Source organism: Hypanus sabinus, chromosome 17 (genome assembly GCF_030144855.1).
Source record: "Hypanus sabinus isolate sHypSab1 chromosome 17, sHypSab1.hap1, whole genome shotgun sequence".
Classification (NCBI taxonomy): Eukaryota; Metazoa; Chordata; class Chondrichthyes; order Myliobatiformes; family Dasyatidae; genus Hypanus; species Hypanus sabinus.
In genome coordinates this window covers 64,797,617-64,815,748 of record NC_082722.1, presented here as the reverse complement: position 1 = coordinate 64,815,748, position 18,132 = coordinate 64,797,617, and the positions used below count along the sequence as shown (strand labels likewise).

The following is an 18,132-nucleotide window of genomic DNA, read 5'->3' as shown; positions in this document are numbered from 1 at the left end:
GGAAGAAGCTGTTCCTAAAATGTTAGGTTTAAACCTTCACTGCTGTACCTCGTTCCTGAGGGTAGTAATGAGAAGAGGGATTTCCTGGATGATGTGGGTTGTAAATGATGGACACCACCCTTGTGAGGCTTTGCTTTTTGAAGCTGACCTCGTTAGTGGAGAGCCTAATGCCCATGATGAAGCCGGCTGCGTGTTTCCAGCATGTTTTGCCATTTCTTTCAGAAGTCTAGCACCCATAGTGCGTGGCTTTGAAAAACTGTGGCTGAGAAGCAACAGGGCATTGACTGGATTTTCGTTCCTGTTGTGGGGGACATTTTATCTGTGTGCATTGTTGCTTGAATTCTCCCTGCTTTAAATGGGGAATAAAATACAGATGTGCTTGAGTTTCCCCACCCAAGAACCTACTCTTTAACTGGCAGATTTATTAGTGTAGTGACAATGAAATAGCTGATTGGCTGATATTTATAATCATAGCCAGTCAGAATGCTCTCCATGGTACAGTCGTAAGAAGTTGCTGGAGTCTTTGGTGACATACCAAATCTCCTCACACTCCCAATGAAGTATAGCCCGCTGGCGTGCCTTCTTTGTGATTGCATTAGTACACGAGGACGACAGTTAGTGCTGATGCTACATTTCCAGCAACCCAGGCTCGATCCTGACCTCTGGTTCAAAGTTCAGAGTAAATTTATTATCAAAGTATGTATATGCCACCATATACAATCCTGAGATCCATTTTCTTGTGGGCATACTCAATAAATCCATAATAGAACAATAACCGAAATATAATCAATGAAGGACCGCACCAAGTGGGGTGTTTGTGCTGGTACTTTGTCATGAGAAAATGCCAAACTTAAGTCTATTGAGGACATATATGTACTTGTATAATAAATTTACTTTGAACCAGAGGTCAGGATCAAGCCTGTGTCTATTCCTAGTTTTCATCTTGGAATATGTGGTGTCAGTGACATCTCCTCCTGGGGAGGCCTGGGCCCATTTCTTTATGGATCTGCTAGGTGGAAGGTTGGGACTGTGCACATCTAAATGGCACTATTGGGTTTCAAGGCCAACAGACTGTAGAGAACACCTACTTCACACGTTGATGTTTCTTCCTTCATTTGTCTGCTTATGCTGCGTATTAATAAAGGTATTTATCAGAGCTTCTCTCTCTCTTTCTCTCGCTCATCTCATAGAAAAGGAGACCCTGACAGAGATGATTCAGTCCATAAAACAGAAGGCCCAACCGTCCGACGCACCGTTTAAATACACCTCTTCTCCATCATGTCCTAGCCCCAGCTCAGTTCAGACCGGTGAGTATTGACCTTGGGTGCCTTTCATAGTTACACCCTGAGAAGCTCAGAATTTGGCAGAGGGTTCTGACAGGGGATCTGTAACCCGAGACATTAACTCAATTTCTCTCTTCACAGATGGTGCCTCACCTGCTCCTTTTTCCTGCAGTTTCTGGTTTTAATTCAGATTTTAATGCATATATGTTTTTTTGATCATGCTTCAGAAATGGTGGTTTACTCCGAAGTGTGTTATGCTGATTTAGTCGGAGATGCACGTTGGAGCTGACTTCTTTCTGGATTTACGGTGACTCTGAGTTGGGGAGGATAGAAAAGCAGTCCGGAGACCATTTCATCAACTCTTTGGTCTCCCAGACCTGTGATTAGCTGTAGGCAATGAGGTTGTCAGTGGGAGTTACCAGGAGCATGGCTCTTACTGCAGTTCAGAAGAATGAGGGGTGCTCTCATTACAGGAAGGATGTGGAAGGTTTAGAGAAGGTGCAGAGAAGATTTATCAGGATGCTGCCTAGATTAGCGAGCATCTAGGTTGAGTGGGCTAAGGCTTTTCTCTTTGAAAAGAAGAAGGATGAGAGGTGACTACTTGATAGAGGTTTTCAAGATGATAAGAGGCATTAGAACCTTTTTTCCCAGGGCAGAAGTGGCTAATACAAGTGGGCACAACTTTAGGAAAATATAGGGGGATATGTCAGAGGTAGGTTTTTTTACACAGAGAGTGGTAGGTGAGTAGAATGCACTATCATGAGTGGTGGTAAAAGCAGATATATTAGAGACATTTAAGAGACTCAGATAAGCACATGGATGAAAGAACAATGGAGAGAGATGTGGGAGAAAAGAGTTACATTGATCTTTGAGTAGGTTAAAGGGCCGGCACAACAGTGTGGACCTTTTTTTCAATGATTCCCTCCATAAGTGCTGCCTGACTTGCTGGAGGAACTCAACAAGTCAGACAGCATCCATGTAAGGGAATAAAGAGTTGACATTTTGGGCTTAGAAAAGAAGGAGGCAGAAGCCACAATAGGAAGGTGAGGAGAGGGGAAGGAAGACAAGCTGGCAAGTGACAGGCAGCACTAGGTGAGGGGTAAGGAGGAATGAAGCAAGAAGCTGTTCCTAAATCATTGAGTGTCCGTCTTCAGGCTCCTGTGCTCCCTTCCTGATGGCAGTAAGGAATAGAGGGCTTGTCCCAGATGCTGAATGTCTCTATGATTGACGTTGCCTTCTTCAGGCATTGCCCCCTAGTATTAGGCCTTTTATGAAGATCTGGTAGCTTTATGGTCAACAGATGTGAGCTACAAGGGAGCGGTGCCAGCTGAACTATGTCCCAGTGGTAGTCAGCTCTATCAGATGGAAGAAATTAAACTTTTTTCAAAATTTCCTTTGAAAATATTTATATTCATGTCTAGGAAATGATAGGTTCTTGATTATTCAGGGCATCAAAGGCTACAGGGAAAAGGTAGAAGAATGGGGTTGAGAGGGATAGTAATACAGCCATAATGGAATGGCAGAGCATATTCGATGGGCTGAATGGCCTAATTCTGTTCTTATGTCTTGTGACTTGTAGTCTTATTTATTGAAGAATGTGTCTGCTCATGTTGAAAAGCACCAGTTCTGAAACCCTGCGTGTTTTCTTCTTGTTGTTGCCTTTTGCAGCAGACTCGTCGAATACAAACTCAGCCGCGGACTCCGATAAGCCTCCGACTGCTGCCCCGCCCCTGCCAGAACTCCGGAAAAGTGCCGATTTGGCCAGACCGGAGCTGCCCAAACTCTTGGAGGTGGCCAGCCGGCCAAAGGAGGCCATACAACCCGGTGAGAAGAGCAGGCCACACGAAGGCCATGGCGGGCGGAGGTCGGTGAGCGTGCTCACTAATGCTTCGGGCTCAGTCCAGAAGGACAGTCTCGGTGCTGCCCCACACGGCACGGCTGAGAAGAACAAGCCCTGGGAAGCGTTCATGGCTGAGGACTTTGCCCAGCAGTTCCATGAGTCTGTACTGCAGTCCACACAACGAGCGTTACAGAAACATAAAGGTAAGTGTCATCAACTACATGCACTGCAGTGGAAATTGTCATAGATCACTGGTTACTGATGGAATACTGTGTCTAAATCCAGTCAGCTAGAACATGGAAATTGGAGATAGGTCACTAGTTCTCTTAAACTAAGTCCAGCCATTTAATCACAGTGGATCTATGCTGGTCTCAGCTCCTCTTATGTGCCAATTTCCCATAGACCTCAAATCTTTGATATCTGCTCTTTACATAAATCTGATGATCTTCAGGATGGGGGGCAGAGAGTTCCAGAGATTCACTCCTCTCTGAGAAGAACAAATATCCACGCATCTCAGTTTTATATGGCCAGTCCCTTAATTTGTTGCAAAATTCCTTTTCTCAGGTCCACAGCTAAGAACATCTCAACATCAACTGGATCAACCACCTTAGGATATCATATGTTTGAGTAAGGTTCACCCCTTATACTTCAAAGCTCCAAGGAGTTAAATGATCTGGAAATCAGTCTTAGTAGGTGTGGTCGGAACAGAATCCATCAGGGCTGTTGAAGGAAGTTGGCAGGGCACTTGAGAAAGAATAATTTGCAGGGTTGTGCAAAAAGAGCATGGGAATCAAAGATTGCTCCACCAAGAGGTTTAATGGGCTGAATGGCTTCTTTCTCTGCTGTAAATATCCTAGGGTCTAAGATAATGCACATGACTTTTTTTAGTCACAAGCCAAGAATAAGTTGCATCTGTGATCAATTTCAGGAGAAATGAACATTTGAGATGGACTAAGGTTCTTTCTTTGTATTATTTATTTATTTACAGTACTGTGCAAAGAGATATTTTTGTGTGTGTGTGTGTGTATATATGTATAGAGAGAGAGAGAGCTAGGGCGCCTAAGACTTTTGCATAGTACTGTATATTGGTTAAAACAGTAAGCTGGTTAGGAAACAGAAATAAGAGTACTTTGCTTTGTATTAGCTCAGTAGTATTGAGTGTTATTTGGTAACTGGAAAGACTTAATATGCAGTTCTGTGCAAAAGTCTTTGGCACCCTAGCTATATATGTACAGTACTGCTTTTTTTTGTGTTTGCACAGTTTGACTTCTTGTGCACATTGGTTACTTGCCAGTCTTTGTGTTCAGTTTTTCATCGATTCCATTGTATTTCTTTACTGTGATTACTCACAAGAAGATGAATCTTAGGGTATTATACGGTTAGATAGTAAGTTTACTTTGAACTTTAAACTTAGAAAACAAGGGCAGAATTCAGATCAAAATTGCGAATCTGTTGATGGGCAGATCTTCCATATAGTTCCAGAATTGTTCATGATCTATGGGAAAGCTCGCAGTTTTCCCAGAAACCGTTCAAGGTCATTCACAGGTAAAAGCAGCTCAGTCGAATACAGCCCAGAGCACCCAGTCTCTATAATGTAGAAATCTGTGCACGATCAGGGATGCTGTCTTTGGGATAAGACTTTAAACTGAGCTCCAGATGAAGCGTCTCAATCTGAAATACTCACTGTCCTTCTCCCGCTATAGATGCTTCCCAACCTACCGAGTTACTCCGGAAGTTTGTTGGACCGATTCCAGCATGTGCATTCTGCTGTGTCGCCAAGTTCATAATAATGCCATATATATCCTTTCTTTCTATTCAAGGGGTCTGTCAACTGACATTGTGAGACTTGACTAGTTTGATTCAAAACTGATTGCGCAAGCAGCTTCCAAGTTCCATTGCATAAACAGTGACTGGCTTCATGGTTTCCTCTGTAGTGATACCACTGGTAACACTCCCATGTCAGTGTGGATCAGGCTGGTCAGAGACCTCAGGGCTGGAAATAAAGACGTGTCCACCACTAAATACACTACTTTAGGACTTCATCAGCCCCACATCCTACCTGGATCTCGGGGATGAACACAGCATTTGCAGACTGAGATCTTCCAAGTCTGTCATCATTCTGCTTGAGATGTACTTGGTCTGCTCTAACCACAGAGGTGAAGGCCACCTTGACTCTGCCCTAATGAAGGGTCTTGGCATGAAACCTCGTGTTTATTCCCCTCAGTAGATGCTGCCTGACTTCTTGAGTTCCAGCAACATATTGTGTGTGTTGCTCAAAACTTCCAGCATCTATAGAATGTCTTGTGTTTCTCACGTGAGCCTCAGGATTTTTTTTTTCCAAGCCCAGCCTGATTGTTGTAGCAAATATAACAATCTCAAGCATGCGATTGATCTGTTTGAGGGTGAAACACAAAGTATTGATCAAATGAAAAGACAGTTGTTGTTAAGCTAAGCAGATCTTCCTGACTTTGATGAAGAACTGAGCTGGACTGTGTAGCATAACTGTAAGATATAAGAGCTGAAGTAGGCCATTCAGCCTACAGAATATGCTCCTTCATTCCACCATAGCTGATTTATTATCCCTGCCATTCCCATTCTCATGCCTTCACCCATAACCTTTGACACCCTTATTAATCAAGAACCTATCAACTTCCATTTTCAATGATCAGGCCTCCATAGCCATCTATGGCAAAGAATTCCACAGATTCATCCTGATCTGGATAAAGAAATTCCTCCCCAACTTTTTCTAAAGGGGCATCCTTGTATTCTGAGGCTGTGCCCTCTGGTCCTAGGCCTCCTCTATAGGAAACATCCACTTCATGCTCATTATGTCTAGACCTTTCTATATTGGACAGGTTTCAGTGAGAACCCCCTTCAACCTTCTAAGCTCCAGCGAGGATAAGCCCAAAGCCATCAAATGCTCCTCATGCATTAACCCTTTCATTCTTGTTTACCCCCTCTGGACCCTCTCTAATGCCAACACATCCTTTCTTAGATAAGGGACCCAAAACTGCTCACCATATCCCAAGTGTGGCCTGAACAATGCCTTAACTCAGCATTACATAACAAGGCCCAAATATCTTATTAGAAGATACACACAATCGGACCTAACCCCACAGATTTATTTATTCATTTATTGAGATGCAGAACTGAATAGATCCTTCTGGCCCTTCAAGCCATGCCACCCAGCAACCCCAGATTTAACCCTAGCCTAATTGTGAGACAATTCACAATGACCAATTTATCTACCAACCGATACTTTGGACTGTGGGAGGAAACCGGAACACCTGGAGAAAATCCACGTGGTTACGGGGGAAATGTACAAATTCATTACAGACAGCAATGTGAAATGAATCTCTCTCTCTCTCTCTCTCTCAAGTGCACTTAAGTAAAAGAGGTGATGGTAATGGGAAAGTAAAGAAACAAAAAAGGGGACTAGAAAATGGAAGGTCATCCATCTGCAATGATAACTGTATCCCTCTCCACTGATGCTGTGTGACTGCTGATTATCCCCAGTATTTTCTTTTTTTTTCCAGATTTCCAGCATCTGCATTTTTGTTTTTGCTTCCCCAGTTGTATCCCAGGAAAATCACAGGTTAAATCTGTGGTCTGTGTTTTGTGTGTAATTCAGAATAACAGATAGATTATCTGAAATTACTAAACTCACTGGTGAAGGCTGCTGTTCCCTGTTCAAAAGATAGGGGGCAATTGACACCCTGCACTTGGGCTTTTAAATAGATTGCAGTTTCCTGCAAAATCTTTGTGAATTAGCAACAGTTTTCTGTGCAGACTTCAGAAAGCTAAACCCCTGCTGGTCTTGAAACAGATCCAGACTAGTGCTCCCTTACAAAGAATCCCATTAATGAGCTGTCTTTTCGCCAAAAGGAAATTATGAACTTGTCTCCCAGCAGTAATTGCAAATGATTATTTGTTTACGCTTTTTATTATTTTGTGTGACTCCACTGGCTTAAACTCAGACCTGAGTAAACACAACCGAAGTATAACAGCGAATTGAAGTGCCTATATTACCCTGCTCAATTAGAGGAAAGGTGGTGGTGGCAAAATGGGTTAGGGTAAATGAATGGAAATTAATGAGGAGAAAGTAGTTCCCCTGTAAAACTGACCTCAACGATTGTTGTTTCTTTATCCAGCTCTCCCAAAACCTCTGCTGTCCCAGTATACAAATTGCAGGGTCAATCCCAACTCTCTGCTGGGTTTGACTAATGCAGGTACCCCATTTAGGTTCCAGGCCTGTGTGTGTGTGTGGCTGTCTGTTTCTGACTGTGGGGGGGTGGGTGTGTGTGTGTGTCTGTATGACTGGTGTGAGTGGCTGTCTGTCTGAAGTGTGTGTGTAGGGGGGACTGTCTGACTGGTGTGTGTGTGTGTGTGTGTGTGTGCGGCTTTCAGACTGGTGTGTGTGGCTGTCTGTCTGAAGTGTGTGTGTAGGGGGGACTGTCTGACTGGTGTGTGTGTGCGGCTTTCAGACTGGTGTGTGTGGCTGTCTGTCTGACTTGTGTTTGTGTGTGGGGGGGTTTGTCTGACTGGTGTGTGTGGCTGTCTGTCTGAAGTGTGTGTGTAGGGGGGACTGTCTGACTGGTGTGTGTGTGTGTGTGTCTGTATGACTGGTGTGTGTGTGTGTGTGTCTGTATGACTGGTGTGTGTGTGTGTGTGTCTGACTTGTGATTGTGTATGTGGGGGGTTTTGTCTGACTGGTGTGTGTGTGTGTGTGTGTGTGTGTGTGTGTGTGTCTGTATGACTGGTGTGTGTGGCTGTCTGTCTGAAGTGTGTGTGTGTAGGGGGGACTGTCTGACTGGTGTGTGTGTCTGTGTGTCTGACTGGTGTGTGTGGCTGTCTGACTTGTGTTTGTGTGTGGGGGGGGTTGTCTGTCTGACTGGTGTGTGTGTGTTTTTTTTCTCTTTCTCAGTGCACTGGTTTATAATTTATTCATAATTTGAACCTTGAACTCGGTGACCACTATAATCAGATGGTCTGATGGTTGTGACTTAGAATAACCCAGAAAATTAACAATTGGATGGCTGACCCGCTCACTCCTCGCTTGTTGATTTACACTGAGAAATGGGTCAACCAGTCCTCCTCAGGATGCTCTCGGCACCCTTTCTCCAGGAGGCATTGTGTCCTAGTTTCCTAGCCCCAGTAGAAGCAGGTCAGGCTGCATCTATGGAAAGGAATAAACAGCTGATATTGCGGGCCAAGACCCTTCAAAAGGGCTGGAAAGGAAGGGGGAAGAAACAGCAGATGTACAAAGGGACTAAGTTCTTAGCTCGATGGATGCAGAAAATGATGAATTATTCTTTAGCTCTTAGCTTAGCCTGTGGGCTATAGCCCAACACATTCTTGGGTGTTAATGCAAGTGTCACATTTCATTGCACGTTTTGGTGTACATCTGATAAGTAAGCCTTCTGAATCAGAATCTGTCATGCTATCTCTATAAAGGACTGAAATGCAGCACTTAAGATATGATGTTCCAGCTCCACTAAGTCTTGTTTGGACCATGCTTGGAAGACTTGAGCATTTCTGGGCATTACATCTCAGGGAGCATCAGATGGCCTTACAGAGAATATAACTAGCATATGTTTTTAGTCTATGGAATCTAATAGTGTTTTCAAATCTAGCACTTGCTATCCTTTAAATGTCTCTTAAGTGTCTTGATGGGTGTTCCAAAGCATTGTTAAGAATCAACCACATAGCTATAAATATTAGATCCATTTCAAAAGGACTAGAATATTAAAGCAAGGGTGTAATGGTGGGGCTTTATAAGGCACTGGCATAGGGCTCTTAGCATTGTCAATAATCCCTCCCATGCATCCAACAATCTCTTTGCCTAACTACCATCAGACAGGAGGTACCGTAGCATTAAGACAGGGACTCAAGATGGGAAACAGCTTCTTCCCCCAGGCTGTGAGACTACTGAACTCCCAGTCACCACCCAGCTCTCATCGCGTATGAAGCACGGTAGCTTATACTGCTTACTTTTTGACGTGTTGTAAACGTACCTTATTATTTGTTAATGTATTTGTGGTAATGTTACCTTATGTGTTGTGCGTGAGTTATATGTACTGTGTTGTGCATTTTAGTCCAGAGGAATGTTGTTTCATTTGGCAGTATACATCTATATGGTTGAATGACGATAAACATGAACTTGAACTTGGCATTGGCCAGACCACACGTGGAGTATTGTGAGCAGTTTTGGGCCCCTAATCTAAGAAAGGATATGCTGGCATTGGAGAGAGTCTAGTGGAGGTTCACTGGAAATGAAAAGGTTAATTTATGAGGACCGTTTGATGGCTTTGAGCCTGTACTCAAAGAGGGGGGAACTCACTGAAAGAGTGGACCTGGAGAGAATGTTTTCTTTAGTGGGGGGAGCCTAAGATCAGAGGGCACGGGCTCAGTATACCAAGACATCCCTTTAGAACAAAGATGAAGAGAAATTTCTTTCGCTAGAGTTTGGTGAATCTGTGGAATTCATTGTCACAGATGACTGTGGAGGCCAAGTCATTGCGTATATGTAAAGTGGAGGTTGATAGGTCCTTGATTAGTAAGATTTTGGGGGAGAAGCAAAGAGACTGAGATAAAAGATAATAAATCAGCCATGATGGACTATGGGTTATGTTGGTTTCTGTCTTTTGGTCTTATCTGGAGTAATCGTGCAATAGACAGGGTAAGGAAGGCAGAATATCTTCCTGGGTGGACATTGATAAATTAGATGGTATTTCACATAATTTCAGTTATTGTTACTGATCTCAACTTCTTATTCCAGATATTTACTTGAATTTAAATTCCCATGTTGATATAGTCAAATTTGAACTCATTTACCCAGATCCATAGTCCAGATACTTTGAAAGCACTTGCCACTTAGTTAACACTCCAACAGCCACAGTATTTGAGCCTCTGGAGTTTAATAGCTAGAACTGTGTTTATTGAAAATTTGAGGATCAGTGGGACATTTCATTATAGTTTTCAGGGTAGTAGGGAAAAATTGATTGCATGGAAAGCTTCAGGTTGTGCAAGATTGAACATCTGAACATTGGACCCAGACTTTTCAGGGAATTGTAGAAACTGGAACTCTCTTCTGCAAATGACAATTGACACCAGTCAGTTGTACTTACTTACTGTCCGTTCTGCTGCTGGTATTTAGGACAGTTATGAGGTCCATCTCTGGCAGTGTTCAGGGCTTCCTTCATCGTGTCAGTAGCTTCCTCTCGGTTTTCACTACTGTCAGTCATGGAAGTCCCAGGTGGAGACTCGGGAATACTGTCACTCTCAGTCAGAGGGTTCTTCATTATGTAACAATTTTGTTTCACCAGCCAGGGTTGTTATCCCTAAGCTGAACTCCCAAACCTGGAGGACCAGTGGACCTCTCTTAGTCTGGCCTCTACCCTTTGACCTGTGGCCTTACCAAGAGCCAAAGCCTAAAGGCCTGGCTTCAACCAACATAGTTCTCCAGGTCATTGATGCCTGCAAGCCTCCAAACCACAGCAAGGTTGTGGTCCTCTTGGAGGCGTCAGTTGTAACAAAGACACTAATACAAAGGTTGCAAATCAGCCATGAGAGATGGAGCAGGCTCACTGGGTTGAAGATTCTTCTCCATATGTTACTGAGCACTGAATATTTCCCATTGTCTTTTTCTTTAATCTGTCCAGGCACATTGACACTAACCGCCGAGCAAAATCACAAGTTGGACACCTCTGTCCGTTACAACATTCCAGAGATCCACTCCTCCAGCAGAACTCCCTTTCCCCACCAGAATGGCCAGCACACTGCCACCCAGACCAGGAAAGGGGTTGTGTGTGAGCAGGAGGACGACTCCGACAATGAAGACGATGAGGAGGAGGAGGACACAAGGCCTTTTCATTCAAAATGGCAGGGTATTGAGGCCATCTTTGAGGCCTATCAGGAGTATGTTGAAGGTGAGTGGCCCAGTGTCTGTGCTAGGAAACCCGTTGTGTGCAGCTGATGGTCTACCATAGTGAGTCAGCAACAGGAAACCAGCTGGAGGAACTCAGCAGGTCAAGCATCGAGGAATTCTCGAAATTTCCGGTCAAATCCCTATATCATTCCATGGGTTACTGCTCGATCTGCTGAGTTCCTCCAGCAATTATTTATTACCCCAGATTCCAGCATCTGCAGTCTAATGAGTTGCAAATCCACTTCCTCCCACTTGGTCCCATGTCGCCAGCTTTCCCATCTGCCCACCCGAAGGTCCTCATGAGTTATGTAATCTATCTTCTGATCAGATTCCAAAACTTGCAGCCATTTGTTGGCTCCATCTTCCAGCTTGTCACTAATTCCACCCTTCCCTCCTCCATCTGCCATTTACCCCTCCTCACCTGGATCCACCTATCACTTGCCAGCTCTTTCCTCACTCCCCCCACACCTAAATCCCACTTCCCTCACTTCTTTATACTGACTGTCTCCCCTCCAATCCTCTGGTTCAGATGAAGGGTCTCAATTCGAACGGTTGAATGCCCATTTCCCTCCACAGATCTACATGACCCTCTAGCAGGGTTCCTCCAGCAGTTTGCCCTTTGCTCGAGATTCCAGCATCTGCAGTCTCCCATGTCTGTATTTTATTAACCCTCAGTTGAGCTGACCTGCCAAAATCGGTGAATGCAGTCATCATCTTCAAGCACTACAGCACAGAAACAGGTCCTTCGTATCGTCTAGTCTGTAGTAGGCAGCCGACGATCCCAGGGGATCATGGGTTTACACCTCTGGTGGACGCAAGCCTGGGTGGGAAGATTTGAAGAACTGGCTGTTGCCCATGCAGCGGGATCCCCCTCTCCACGTCACTGATGTACTCTCTAAGGGCAAGCGCCGATACAGTTTGGCACCAGTGTCATCACAGAGGTTGCCCGAATGAAGTTGTAAACAACATCAAGCTACCTTAGGGATCCCAGCTTCGGATTTCTTCCTCGGGGTTTACTCCTGAAGCCTTTCCCATGGGTGGGTATGGCCACAGGCAGCGGAGGACTAAAGTCAGAGTTTTCTTCTCCAGGCACTGCATCTCGTCTGTGCTGAACTATTACTCTGCCTACTCCCTTTGACCCATACCTGGCCCATAGTCCTCCATACCCCTCCCATCCATGTACTTTCCCACAGTTCCCTCAAACGTTGCAATCAAACATATCCACCAATTCCTCACCTCCCCTCCTCATCCAACACTAGGCTTCACCTATTGATTTGTTTATTATTATTAATAACAATATTACCTGTATTGGTAAAGATTCTCTTCTTTTGCAGATTGGTTGCTTCTCAGTCTTCATGTATTATTTTTCATTGATTCTATCGTACCTCTTAACTCTACTCCGAAAAACTACAAGAAAATTAATCTCAAAGTCATATGTGCTGACGTATATGTACTTTGATAATAAATTTACTTTGAACTTTGCTGTATCCACAATCCCTCGCCCTAATTCTGTGATTGTTCTATAAAAACAATGGACCTAAGTTTACCATCCCACCTTAAGGATCTGACTTCCAATAATAATCATTCCTTGCACTGGTATGTCTGTCTCAGTTCTGAACCAGCACGACGTTTTTCAAAGCTCAGAAGCATTTGTGAGGAGAGTTAATGATCAGCAGATACTCTTCTAGCTTCAACAGTAACTACTGTGCTGAGTCATTTGGTAAATATACTGCTTAGTTTGGAACGGAAGTGTCTGGATTAGGAAGATCGCAGCCTCTGTTCCTGACCAGAACTCCAATATCTTATCTCGCCTTATGTCCTGAAGTAGCTGATATCAAAGTCAGCCTGGATTCCTGCTCCTGATCCCTTATGTAAGAAATGTAATAAGATACAGGTTAGACTCAGATACCTTAATTCCATGTTTGGACAGCCTGGAACTCTCACGATCATTACTGGGAACGATAGCATGGGAATATCAAGCTATTGTGGTTAAATTAATTTTTGTTAGTTTCATCCCTGGAGTGTGTCTTTTTTTTTAAATCAGTTTTCAATAGCATTTGATAAAATTGGACACTTAGTGTTTAAAATGAAGTACTCAACTGCTAGCTTCTAAAATACAATTAAACAGCAGCAACAGTAATTAAAGCTTTAGCTTGATTTGTTTTCTTCAACATAATTGCAACCCTTTTACGCGCCCGCCAGCACTTTTCATCTTCTTTCAGTCTGCTGCACTGCCACACGGACAAATGGGGTTGGTCAGTGAGCTAGGTAACCATTTTTGAAGCCAAGTGTGGCGTTCTTATAACTGGCTGACTGAACACGATGATTTTATGTGGCTCTTCATTACAGCTGGCATGTTGTATAATCAGTGAAGGGAAGTGAAAAAAAACATTTTCCAGGTTGGCCTTCAGGGAGTTTTTAATCAGTTAAAAGTGAAAAATACAAGACTTAATCATCCTGAGCTATTCTTTATGTTCAGTGATCTCTGAGATCGAAGCATCAATTGTTAGATTTGGGGGGGGGGGGGAGGGAGAGGAGGCAACAAATTAATGATTTAATGATAAGGTTAAGATGTTAGATGATAAAATATAACAAATTTGATCATTTATTTCAGAGCAAAACTTGGAGCGACAGGTTCTACAAGCCCAATGCAAGCGACTGGAAACCTTTCACCAGAACCTTAGCCAGTCAGTCAAGCAGCTGTCCCACAGCATGTCGGTAGGTGATATCAAGAAATATGATCATCTTTCAATAGTCAATTGTCTGGGAATTTATTTCCCTTTGATTTCAGCTGGAATGGGATAGTACAGTAAGGGAGTGCTGAGGCTTTATTGTTCATTGGTCAGACTACACTTGGAGAATTGGGAATAGATCTTAATGTGCTGGCATTGGAGAGGGTCCAGAGGAATTTATGATACTGATCCTAGGAATGAAACCATTAATGTATGAGGAGCATTTGATGGTTTTAGAAGAATGATGGGAATCTCACTGAAACCTACCAAATATTGAAACTCCTAGATAGAATGGATGTGAAGATGATGTTTCTAATAGTGGGAGAGTCTAGGACCTCAGAATAGAAGGATGCTTCTGCAGAGTAGAGATGAGGAGGGATTTCTTTAGCCAGAGGATGGTGAAACTCTGGAATTCATTGCCACAGACAAATGGCATAATTCTGCTCCGATGTCTTATGGTCTAAAATTAGGACACTAGGTTTAATGCTATCTTCCAGATTTATGCCAACTTGGTAGTCTTTCAAGTGGATGGTAGAGCTTATTACTTTAATAGTTAAATGAGCGGTAAATGGGCTCCATGATGTCATTGTGACCTCAGTACAATTTTCGGGGTGTTTGAATGTGGAAACATGCTCCTCGTATTAGTGACACTGGCTTAAGCAAGCAGCTAAATTCATCATTCCCCAACTAATGGAAATGTGAAATACAGCTATGCTGAGTTATGAAACACCATTTATTTTCACCAGCTGAAATCAATGTTGGGGTTTTCTCTAAACATGTGGGCTGTTTTTAAGAATCAGAATGCACTGCCAACTGAAGTAATGAACATGTCTGCTTCTTTATTGGAATTCGATGGAGGCAGACTTGAAAATTACCCTGAATTCCCAGCATCCCCTGTTCTACCATTGTGGTGTACAAAATCAGCTAATTGCAGATGGTATGGGGTTGGTTTCAGAAAGAACAGTTGACCATAGATAGTATCCTTGAGCATTTGAAGGGTTTGGCTCCTATCAAATAATTCCTCTCTGAGTCACAACTTCAAAGTGGCCATAACCTTAGAGCCATAATATCAGCAAAAACTGGCATCAGATGATCCAGGAATAAAATACTCTTGTTTAAATTGTCAGTAAATAAACCATTACCGCTAAATATGTTGGGACATCCTTCCTTGCTAAAGTCCATCCATTACCCATAGTGGAGCATAGGCCACTGACAATGGCTCACCAGAGTCCTTTGTCCTGGGACAGTCTTTCATGTTATATTTCTTCTAGGCAAAGATCCTTCCTCTCCAGGGATGAGGTCTTTCAAGCTTCTGTAGCTCTGGGGTTTTACGGGATGGTGTTGCTAGCCCTAGACTCAACCCTCCTCTTTTCGCAGGCAGGCTTGGGACCATCAATGGCAGAATATATTGGGACATGGCGCTAAAATTGTTGCCCTATGATGGTGGTGATGGGACATCTCTCTGAGGCCTCAGAGATATCCCAATTGTTAACTCAGTAATCATGCAGGAACCCTGATAATTGACTAAATCAACAATATAGATGATTAGTAACAGATTCATAAATTCTTTGCTTTTCTAATTCTTAAACCTCAGTCATGTGGCAGATAGGATTAATTTAATTTGCCTTCTTGATCAGCACAGATACCATGTGCTGAATGGCCTGCTCCTGTGCATGTATTGCTTTTGGTTCTTATAAGAATATCAGAGTGGGAGGAAATCAATTTGTCCTCATTCTGTCATTCATGAGAATTATCAGGCAGACCACTGGGACTTCCATGTGTCCATCCACCTTTCCTCATGTCCTATGTAACATCTTTGATTTATGAAAATCCATCCTAAAATTGACAAATGACCCAGTATCAGTTCAAAGAGAAAGTGTTTCCTAATTTCTGAACGAAAGACTCCATGATCTTAAGTAGCACAGATAGTTGAAAATTTTGTTTGAACATCGGTGGAGATAACTGATTACATTTTGCAACTGGTTCTCTTTGAAATGCAGGAACTGGTGGCTCAGAAGCAGAAACTAGCCTCAGAAAGGGAGAGACTCCAGTCCGAATTGGACCATTTAAGAAAGTGCCTTGCACTGCCTACAATGCACTGGTCTAGAAGCTACTTCAAGTCCTATCCAAGGTGACAGCCCCGTTAGCTCGGCCATGGCATAGAGAGACTATTTTATTATCCTGGTATTTAAGATTCCCATTGGAATTGATGCTCTAGGCAAGACCTAAGGAAACATGCCACACATGAAGCAAAGGGTAAAAGGATAACCCGCCTATTGGACGAACATTGCATTGTACAGGAAACAAGACTTCTGGAGCTCTCTATTTTTTACATAAATTTGCTTAAAGGAACACTTTTTTTTCCAACCTTGCTTTGAATTTCTGATAATTATTTAGTCCCTCATCTACCCCCATTCCAATTAAGGACAGCTTGCAGGGGGTGGTCTATCCCTGACCTCCAGAGCCAACACTAATACATCTGACGTGAACTCACTGGACTGTGTGAATATCTCCGTACTTCCTTGATCTTGAGTGGCTTGCTACAACAACCCAAGTGGCTGAATCTTCAGCATGGACGTCTCTAGCTCCGAAGACAAGAAACAGAGAAGGTTCCAATCCATTGGAGAACACCACAAGATACTGACCAAACGTGACTGAAGGATCCACCTTACTGAACACCATCATCCTTGCCCACTGTGTCCCACTTTCTGCAGTCTCTGCTGATATTTTCTGCCATGTAGCAAGGTTTGGAAGTCCTTTCTATCCAAATCCCACTGAAAAGGAAGTCCACCTCATTTACTGGCTCTTCTCAGCCCCCTTGCACTGCAACCGAATCAGACCATGACAGTTTAAGGCTCGCTCAGATAACGAGGCGGCTTTTTCACAGAAAAATGCACTTAAGGCAATTGCAGGTACATTTTGAAACAGAGTCTATTAAATCACACTGATGCATGTTACAGCACTGAGTGTGTGTTAAGTATAGAAAGACGATAGCCTAAAGGGCACTTTTTTAATTATTAAATAAAAACAAAATAAAAAGGATTTTTTCACAAAACAAAAAGATGCTTTGCCTTGTACTGTATATAAACAAAAACAGATTTTGTATGTTTTTATTACTTTAATTATTTGTATTAAAGCTTGCCATTTTTAATATGTTTCTGCTTTTGGCAAATATCTTGCTTTTAGTGTTCGTACTGCTGCTGGTCAGGACAAAGAATCAAAAGTGTTTTTAAAACTAAAATCCAAAAAAGAGAGCAAGAGGGTTTTCACTGGTGTGTAAGCTGTTCACTCTGGTTTGGTGTAGCACCAGTTTAAGATTTCTTTAAGAGTGGATGCAAAGCCTCCACACCTCTTCCCCTGCTTATCACCCCTTCCTCCTCCTTATTTATACTTGCTTGAGAGAGACAAGCACCAGTGCCGACTTGTGGCTGTATCAGCTGCTTTACGTTTTCTCCTAATGTACTGTAAGTTTTTGTATCTAATTTGCACTTGCCTGTGTTGGGCTCTCAGACCCTTCCTCATTTTCCACTCTGACACTCATGAAAGGTAGAGAGAACATTTGTGGTTGGTGTGTCTAAAGAGACTTTGATGTAAGATGCTTTTGTCGTGGCCACCCACCCCTGCTTCTCTCAGCCAAATGGTGCATTTTGACTGCAGAAAAATTACCTTTGTGTTTGAATTTTTTGTTTCTTACCCACTGCGGAGCACTGGCTGTGATAGATAGGGGTGTGCACTGAGGGACTTTTGCAGCATCTTGTTACTCGATGCATTCTATGTGTATTCTCTGCCACCCCTCCCACCGGAGATGGTAACACCCTTTTAACAGTTCTGGGTCCAGACAATTATTGCAAGGTGAGAGTTAGCAGGATGTCTGGTGTATTATCAAAATCTCCAGGCTCCCTCCTCATAATGCAAGTTCAGAGGTTATGACAGCCCTGTTAGAAAATACCTACAGACATTCTTAAAATGGAGACAGTTCGCACAGGAGGTGGGGGGGGGGGGGGGGAGAGAGAAGAGAGAAAGTGGGAACATTTGTGTCTCTTCAGTTTTCAAATCCTTTCTCCAAGCAAAAGTAGACAGAAGCACTCTTCATCCAGCACTAGTGTCAGTACCTTTTGATCTGCAGGATAATTGGGGTGTGGTTTTTATTTTGGTTACAACCAGGGCTCATTTTTCTGGGAAAATTCAAAGCAGTAATCCCATTCTGATTGATTCGCATGTCCACTCCTGTTTTTTTTTTGAATTTTTGTGTTATGTAGTATAGAAGGAAGTCTTCTCCACCAGTACAGAGGCAACAATTGTTCCTCCATTCTCCTAACTCGAAGAAAGCTTCTCATGCTATTTAGGTGT

At 43.1% G+C, this 18,132-nt stretch overlaps 1 protein-coding gene across 21 annotated transcripts in view; it reads left to right on the top strand.

The window, feature by feature from the left end:
* The window catches only part of gse1b (Gse1 coiled-coil protein b), a 709,689-nt gene extending 691,869 nt beyond the window's left edge, over positions 1 to 17,820 (top strand). For 20 of the 21 annotated variants that reach the window (XM_059993213.1, XM_059993211.1, XM_059993214.1 and 17 more), the window contains 5 exons: positions 1,191 to 1,307; positions 2,952 to 3,326; positions 10,785 to 11,051; positions 13,665 to 13,768; positions 15,783 to 17,820. In XM_059993213.1, coding sequence (XP_059849196.1) covers positions 1,191 to 1,307; positions 2,952 to 3,326; positions 10,785 to 11,051; positions 13,665 to 13,768; positions 15,783 to 15,917 — 998 coding nt within the window. In that variant the 3' untranslated portion in view covers positions 15,918 to 17,820. The remainder of the gene's footprint in view (positions 1 to 1,190; positions 1,308 to 2,951; positions 3,327 to 10,784; positions 11,052 to 13,664; positions 13,769 to 15,782) is intronic. The other variant, XM_059993212.1, reaches the window with a different exon arrangement.
* Positions 17,821 to 18,132: the final 312 nt, after the last annotated feature.